The sequence below is a fragment of the Chinchilla lanigera genome, unplaced genomic scaffold (genome assembly GCF_000276665.1).
Source record: "Chinchilla lanigera isolate Chin_1 unplaced genomic scaffold, ChiLan1.0 scaffold00019, whole genome shotgun sequence".
In the NCBI taxonomy this organism is placed as follows: domain Eukaryota; kingdom Metazoa; phylum Chordata; class Mammalia; order Rodentia; family Chinchillidae; genus Chinchilla; species Chinchilla lanigera.
The window spans coordinates 22,007,168-22,015,828 of NW_004955420.1; the positions used below are offsets into that span (position 1 = coordinate 22,007,168).

The following is an 8,661-nucleotide window of genomic DNA, read 5'->3' on the forward strand; positions in this document are numbered from 1 at the left end:
CCTTGAGCTCACTTTGCCCAGGCTGGTCTTGAACTCACAATGATCCTCCTGCCTCAGCCTCCTGAGTGCTAGGATTATAGGCATGCGCCACCACGCCCGACCCCGATTTCTTCTTCACATGAAAAGATCTTTCCCACCAGAAAAGGAGAGATGGGAAGGAGCCGACCTGTGACAAACATGGTATACTGAGGAGGCAAATTAAAGGACATGCTAGGTCTGAGAAGGAAGGAAAGGAAGAGAAACTAATTAAACGCTTGCTGGACACTGTGTAGCTCCTTTGCCACAGTGAAGACATTTAATCAGCCTGAAGATCTGAGAGGCGAGCTTTAGTAACCCCATTTTATAGGCTGACAAACAGGCTTAGGTAGGACCAGTGCTGAGCTAGCCACGAGACAGGCTGAGCCATTTGCAATCAATATGAACAAGTTTTGAAACGCACTTACTTTGGCATAATAAGGCCAAAGTTATTATCAGACAGATGGAATAAGAGCACACTCTATCTGGTCCCTGGTCCCTTCCTCCAGGGCGCTTTCTTTACACTCTGCTTCCTGGCAGCATGTGGTGGGCAGCTTTCCCCCGCCACACCCCCTGCCGTGATGATTCTTTCTCGGAGCCAGCTGACCATGGACTAATGCATCTGAAATCGTGAGCCCAAGTAAACTTCTCCGCCTTTAAGTAGTGGGTGTCAGCAGTGGGAAGCCGGCCAGTTTTCTTAGTTACTTTCCTTGTTGCTGAGACAAAAGATGGGACACCCACAAGTTAAAGAAAGAGAGGTTTATTTTGGCTTATGGTTTGTAGAGATTTCAGTCGGTAGTTGGCTGACTCCAAGGCAGGGTGGCATGGCAGAGGGGCATGGTGGAGGAGAGGTACGCACAATGTGGTATCCAGGGAGCAGAGCAGGGAGGGAGATAAACCCTTCCGGGCCACACCCCCAGTGACCAGCCTCTTCTGCTGGTCCTACCCCGCAACAACCCCCGCATCATCCAACTGCATTCCCCAAGCCCTGCAGGCCTTGGGGGGACATCTACATAAAAACCACAGCACCAATATAACTGGCTATTAGCAGCCAGCGTTTGTGCCTTTGCCAACAGTCTCCTGAAGGAACCCTCATCCTCTCAAGGCCTCCCCTCCATTCCTCTCAGCATCTCTGATGAGCTCCCAACATGGAGGAGCTCCCCCTCCATCTCCACTGCTAGCCCTCTCAGAGGTAAAAATGGTTGGATTGAGTCCACCAAACTTGGGAGGTTTGTTTGGAGTGGTCTAACTTGAAATATAAGTGCCAGGGCAGCCCTAAAGTTAGCTTTGGATGGCACTAAGGAGAGTAGCCCGAAGAAAGAGGGGCTGCTGAGAAAGAAATGCCCTACTGACCGTGACAGCCTGAACCCCACAAGTGATCTGCGCAGTTTCCAAAAGAGAGGCCCAAATCAGGAGTCACAAGCCTGGGTCTTCCAGGTGACGGGATTTCCTGACAGAGAGAGTTCTGTGCAAAGATTGCCTAGTCAAGAATCCAGATTCCTAGCCAGGCATGATGGCGCACACCTGTAATCCCAGTACTTGGGAGGCTGAGGCAGGAGGATCGTTGTGAGTTCGAGATCAGCCTGAGCTCAAGGCCAGCCTGAACTGCATAGCTATACCCTGTCTCAAAAAGACAAAAAAAAAAAAGAATCCAGATTCTCATGACCAATGCTTGGGAAGCCAGCTATGTGAAGATAATAACAGAAATTTGGCTCTAACAATGTTTTAAAGTAACTGTTTATGATCCCACAAAGAGCCAGGTGTGTAACAACCCCAGCACTCAGGAAGCTAAGGTAGCAGGATCGAAAGTTTGAGGGTAGCCGGGACTACATGGTGAGACCCTGCTTCAAAAAAAAAAAAAAAAATCCAAAATCCAACTGAAGTACCCGATACCAGTGCACAATACCTTAAATAGGTATTGAACATTTTCTTCAAACTTGCGTTTATTCTCTTTTAAGAGACCTCGTAGTAAGAAAGCACAGTTTGCCTCCATTTTTTTTTTTTTTTTTTAATTGGTTTTTCTCCGGTACCAGGAACTGAACTCACGACCTTGCGCTTGCCAGGCAGGCGCTTTTGCTGCTGAGCTAAATCCCCAGCCCCCCCTTTTTTTTTTTTTTTTTTTTTCTGGTACCGGGGATTGAACGCACGACCTTGCGCTTGCCAGGCAGGCACTGTGCCGCTGAGCTAAATCCCCAGCCCCCTTACCTCCATCTTGATCTAGCAATTCTTGAAATTTTTGTGCAGGGCTCTGAAAACAGTTACTGAAAGGACTGGATGTATCATTTTGTTTGATACATTGTAAGGAAAGCATGGTTTCTAAAACAAAGTAGCTCTAGTCTAGACTATGAAAAATACTTCTTTTTTTTTTTTAAATTGAGATGGGCGTCTCCCTGTGTTACCTTGGCTGACCTGGAACTACTTGGCTTAAGCAATTCTCCTGCCTCAGCCTCCCAGTAGCTAGGATTTCTGGGGTGTGCTGTCTCACCTCATATGGAAAATACTTCTTAAGCCAGAAAATCAATAGGCAGATATTTTTCTTCTTGTTTTATAATAAGTTACCAAAGAAGGATTTTTTTTTGGTAAATAATGAAAAATGTTAACATATAAATATACTATCTTTTATATATTATGTGTAAGTCTTTATTGTGTAATATGTATATTTTTTTCTTTTAATTTTAATTTTTTTTTGATAGAACCCAGGGTTTCATGCATGTTTGGCAAACACTGCCACTGACCAGTATTCTCAGTTCTATTGTATTGTTTTCTTTTGTTTTTTTTGAGACAAGGTCTCTCTGTGTAGCCCAGGCTGGCCTTGAACTCATAGGCATCCTCCTGCCTCAGCCTCCCAAGTGCTGGGATTGATTACAGGCATGTGCCACCATACCCAGTTCTATCTGTGTTATTATATAACAATGAATTAACACAAGCAAGTTAAGAAAATAGCCAGGTTCCTACGTCCTTGAAGGGAAAACCCAATCTGCTAAGAATCTGTCTTCAGATTACTGTCATCTCCTCATCAGCTCTCAGGCCATGTCCCCAAGGTGACTGCAGCCTGCAGCGCCTGTCCCCCTCCTCCTTCTCCTCACAAACTCTATGTGACCTTTGAGCCCAGTTTAAAGGGCCTTTCTATGAAATTTTTCCAATGCCTCCTGCTGGGACCTCCGTCTTACTGCTCTCTATTCTGTTCTCCTAGAGAATTTATGTCCATGTCTCATGATAGCATTATTATCACCATTGGCTGATAATAATGACTGTCTCTTGAGAGAAGGAAACATCCCTCTTTCTCTTTTTCTTTCTTTCTTTCTTTCTTTCTTTCTTTCTTTCTTTCTTTCTCTTTCTTTCTTTCTTTCTGTGATACTGGGATTGAATTCATACATGTTAGGGAAGCATTTTACTACTGAGCTACAACCCCAGTCCTTTTTATTTTTATTTTTCTGGTACTAGGGATTGAAGCTAGGGCCTTCACACTGAACGATATCCTCAGTCCCTTTGTTAATTTTTATTTTGAAATGGAGTCCGGCTGAGGTGCTAAGTTGCCCAGGCTGGGCTTGAACTTATGATCCTCTCGCCTCAGCCTTCTGAGTAGCTCCGATTACAGGTAGGTAAAACCATTCCTGGTTCTTATTTCTTTTAATGGGAGCTCAAGAAGTGTTTGATGGATGAAAGAATGAGGAAGTGACACAACCGTATGGTTGGAGGGAATCACCCCGATTTCCTTGTAAGATGTGAATGGAAGAAACAGACTTTTCAAACATGAACGACAGGGGATGGCTGGCAGGGTCACGCCCGTAGATGGGAGGCAAAGGGTTACAGTGCGCAGCCCTTGCTGGCGTGGGTGGGGACAGAGCCGCCTTCCCGGGCTGTCTGCAGCAGTGAGCTCCACTTCGTACCTGTTTTTCCTGTCCAGTCATTTGGAAGTTTGCCACCCTGCTCTTGGGCAAGTGATTTCTAGGTTACAGAGAAAGAAGACAGTACCCAGCACTGCACAATACTGCACTGGGGATGAGGACAATCGTGACATTAGTGAGTTGGGATCATGTATCAGTCACAGGACTGAGAAAGTCCTGACAAGCTGATGAGAGGGAAAGAAATGGTTTTCCTCAAAATACCTTTAAATGAATGTTCTTCACAGTGATGAGAAGAGTTGACCCATTTTGGAGGATTTTTAAAACACCTTTGAAAGCTGGCTAGGGTGATGCATGCCTGCAGTTCCAGCACTCCAGAGGCTGAGGCAGAGGGATCGAGAGTTCAAGTCCAGCCTGGGCTGCATAGCAAAACTCTGTCTCAGAAACAAACAAACATCTCTGATTTGGGGATAATAATTGGCTCATGAGAAGTTGCGAAAATGCTACGAAGAGGTCTTGTGTACCTTCACCTAGTTTCCCTGAACGGAGCATCTTACATAGCCAGTACTGTGGGGTACAAACTGGAAGACCGCCGGGGTTCAATTCACAGACCTGCTTAGACTCTGTCAGCGCGAAGTGGAGTTCCATGCGACTGAATCACATGTGTCGGAGCCTACAGCAGCCACCGCAATGAAGCTGCAGAACTCTGCCTGCATGGAAAGCTCTCTGTACCCGCATAGCTTGGTGGAAGAGCACTTGCCCCATGGCAAGAAGCTCTGGGTTTCACCTCCAGCATTACAAAAGCAAAAACAAACAAACAAACAAACAAACAAAAAAAACAGGCGTGGTGGCGCACGCCTGTAATCCCCTCACTCAGGAGGCTGAGGCAGGAGGATCATTGCAAGTTCGAGACCTGCCTGGGCTACAAAGTGAGCTCAAGTTCAGCCTGAACTGCATAGTGAGACCCCGTCTCAAAAAGACAAAAAAAAAAAACAAAACAAAAACAAAAAACCCTGAAAATATTCTAATGCTATCCCTTTGCAGTCAAACTCATTCTCTTCTCTTCTCCCTCCACCTTTGGGAATGTGTTTTGAGACAGGGTCTTTCTATGGAGTCCAGATTCGCTTTGAACTCAGTATGTAGCCAGGCTTCCCTCAAACCCAGAATCCTCCTACCTCAGCCTTCCAAGTGTTGGGATTCTAGATGTGTGCCACAGAGCTTGGCCTGTTTTCTTACAGTTTATATTTACCACTAATTTAAAAAAAGAGGGGCCAGCGGTAAACTCAGAGGCAGGGTGCCTGCCTGACAAGTGTGATGCGGTCCTGAGTTTGATTCCCTGTTCCAAAAAAAAAGAAAAAGGAAAAAAATGTGTACACGTGTTAAAAAAGAAAGGGAGGTTTCTCCTGCTGATTCTCGTGCTGCTGGAATGCTGGAAGCGTTCGGTTCCTTACACTGTCCCTAACTTGAAGAGAAAAAACTGCGACAGACAACCAGTCTGTTCAAACAGAAAGCCCCTCACTCAGCTTGAGAGACTAAAGTGAATCTGTTTATCAGGATGGGTCCCAGGCCTAGTTCTCGGGCTTACAGGAAACTTTGTAAGTCTACAGAGTGCCACGCCGTAAATCAGCAACATGCCGATGTCCTCCTGCACTTCCCTCCTCCAGACCTACCAATCACCCCTGAGAAACTTAAATTTTCCACCTTCCTCAGGGGAATTTCCTCCTCCCATACCTAAAATAGTCTATAAAGTAGACCCCCTTCCTTTGTTCACGGCCAACGGCTTTCTCGCCCTTGGCCCAGGCTGCACCCAGCCTGAAATAAAGATATCGCCGTTTGCTTCAATCCTGCCTGTGCTGGTGGTGTCGGTCTCTCCTCCAGGTCTAGCTTGACAGGAAGAAGCACACAGTAGGCAGGTAGGGCAAGGTCTGCACCCTAAGGATAATAGTGACGGGGGACCGGCCAATAGAAAGGATTGTCAGTCCTCTAGCTGGCGGGTTTCCAACAAAATGCATATTGACTCTGTCTGATAAGCGCTGGGCATAGGAACTCAACAAATATTTGTCAGGCAAGTACACTGATCCATCAGAGAGTAGCACATTCCATCGCAGGCTCCTAAGAGAAGCGGGGAAACAATTTGCCATTTGTTCCAAAGGGCGGGCATTTGTGAATCAGCAAGTGGAAAAAGCAGGTCACCTATTTGATTTTCCTATTTATAGTTCTCTAATTTATCCATGCAAGAGACAAAAAAATAAAGTAGACTAACAACCCATGAAAGTCTTCACCCAGAACACTGAGACCCTAACATCCAGAGATCCCCATTGCTGAAACCTTCCCCAGAGCTCTCATCACTCTGAGGGGAGGGACAGAGCAGGTTTGTGACTAGGTAGTACTCACAGTAGATACCTGGGGGCACAGGGCTTCCCTTGGTGGTAGGCACCATGCCGATGACCTTAGCTGTCCCATTTGACAGCCCTGTGGATATGTGAAGGTATTATCTTCATTCTACAGCTGAGGACGCTAAGATATCAAGAACTTAAGTATTTTGCGTAAGGTCACACAACTAGTAAGTGGAAGGTATAGGACTCCAACTCAGTCTCCACATTCATTAGGTCTGAGGTATGACATAGAAATCTATACACAGAACTTTTTTTTGAGACAGGATCTCACTATGTAGTTCAGGTTGGCCTTGAACTCACTATGTAGCCCAGGCTGGCCTTGAACTCAGTGATCCTCCTGCCTCGGTCTCCCGAGTGCTGGGATTACAGGCCCAGTTTATATTCAGAACTTTTAGAAGCCACTCAGGTCTGGGAGTTTGAGGCAGGAGGATGCCAGTTTGAGCTTAGCCTGGGCAATTTAGTGATTTAACTTTGTCTCAAAATAAGAAACGAAAAAAGGATAAACAAAAAGATAGACTCCCTCTTCCCACATCTCCCCTGAGCCCAACCCCCAGGCCCTAGGCCTCAGGTGATTGTGATAACTGGTTCTTTGGGTAGCATTGCTCTTTGGACAGGCAGGATTGAAGCGAATAGCGATATCTTTATTTCAGGCTGGGTGCAGCCTGGGCCAAGGGCAATGCCATGGTACTGTATTCTCTATGAAGGACTCTCCAGCTATTTAAAGGGGGCGCAGATGGAAAAAACTAACATACTTCTATAAAAAGTGCTGTCTACCCTTTCACAAATGTGTACTTCTGAGAGGCAGCGCTGATTGACTAATGGCTCTTGCCTGATTCTTTGGATAAGAACGTATTCCTAAATTGTCTTTATCATTTAAGCTCCTAAAGCAGCCAGAAGCCTAAGTGTTGCAAGCACTTTCACCAGAAAGGGAATTAAGTTACTGTACAGTTATGTCTTCTTTTCTTCTGCTTCCTTTTTTTTTTTTTTTTTTGGTTTTTCTCCGGTACCGGGAACCGAACTCACGACCTTGCGCTTGCCAGGCAGGCGCTTTTGCCGCTGAGCTAAATCCCCGCCCCCTCTGCTTCCTTTTTTACAGTACTGGGGATCAAACCCTGAGCCTTCAGCATGCTGGGTGAGTGATCTACCACTGATCCATAACCCTAACCACCACCTGCGTTTTGCTACGAAGCGTAAGTTTAGTTCCATCTAATATTGGGTGGGTAGATTCTGGCATAGTTCAGTATTTAAGCTTATCCATTTACATCTCCTTTAAAAATAAAAAGAACTGTTAGGCAGATAGAGCCTGTGGCTAGAGAGAAATAAAAAATAAAGATTATAACACAGAAGAAAAAAATTTCCTTGCTTCTGAAGCACAGACATAGTTTACAAAGTAGATATGCAATCCGACCTAATGAAATAGTCTTTTTTTTTTTAGTTTTTAGTTTTTCTCCGGTACCGGGAACCAAACTCACAACTTTGCGCTTGCCAGGCAGATACTTTGCCACTGAGCTAAATCCCCAGCCCCGAAATGGTCTTAATAAAAATGGAAAGACTGCCTTATGGGGATTGAGTGCATGAATCAACATTAAAAAAAAGTGGCTTTGTATACACAGGCTAAAGAATACTAACTGCATTTGTCATTTCATTCATACGAAGAAGGCGGGGAAATCTCAGATCACATTTGATTTCAACACACCAAGCCAAACAGCTAGTAAACCGCCCACAAAGGATGAAACTGTTTTGAACTCGTCATTCTGCAAATGCAAATGATAATATTACGAGATGCATAAAACCGTGTAAAGTAGAAAGTACTGACCTTTGCTGGAAAAGAGGAGGAGTCGAGATCCTGACGGGGCTGGGACTGCAGCCTGCGCTCGAGCACTTCCTGCTGCCACCACGCCTCTGGGTTAGTTATCGGAGCTCAGCTGAACACAACCTGCCCTGGAGACGCTCTCTAAGGACTCCGTGAAGGAAATCATCCGACCTGGGACGGTGACACGTGTGCCCCCGCCAGCTTCCACATGCTGAAGGTGTACATACTCATGAGTTTGATGTGCCTGGTGAGAGCAGGTAGGTCTTTACTGAGTGGTTTTCTTCAGTACTTAAATTAATTAGTAATATTATCATTTGGTATTTACTCTCCTATTTCCTTCAGTGGATTTTTAATGGTCATTTTTAAGGAAGGAAGAGATGGTTAAATGAACTTCCTAATCCTGAAATTTTTTTCCTCAGTAATAATGTCTTTCAATTAACTTTTTCTTGTGTACAAAAGTTAAATGTGCTGATCAACCTAGGATAGTGTGGCTTCCTTTCACAGTCATATTTTCTGTGCCTTTCATTTGTATGAATTAATATTTTTATTATCTGAAACATTTAAATTTATATTATTTACTTAATAGTTTAAA

General features: G+C 44.9%; 1 protein-coding gene across 1 annotated transcript in view; it reads left to right on the forward strand.

Annotated features, from left to right (window-relative positions):
- Positions 1-8,086: 8,086 nt before the first annotated feature.
- Positions 8,087-8,661, forward strand: part of Liph (lipase, member H) — a 34,255-nt gene continuing 33,680 nt past the window's right edge. The window contains exon 1 of the mRNA XM_005383294.2: positions 8,087-8,326. Within this exon, the coding sequence (XP_005383351.1) occupies positions 8,278-8,326 (49 nt within the window). The 5' untranslated portion in view covers positions 8,087-8,277. The remainder of the gene's footprint in view (positions 8,327-8,661) is intronic.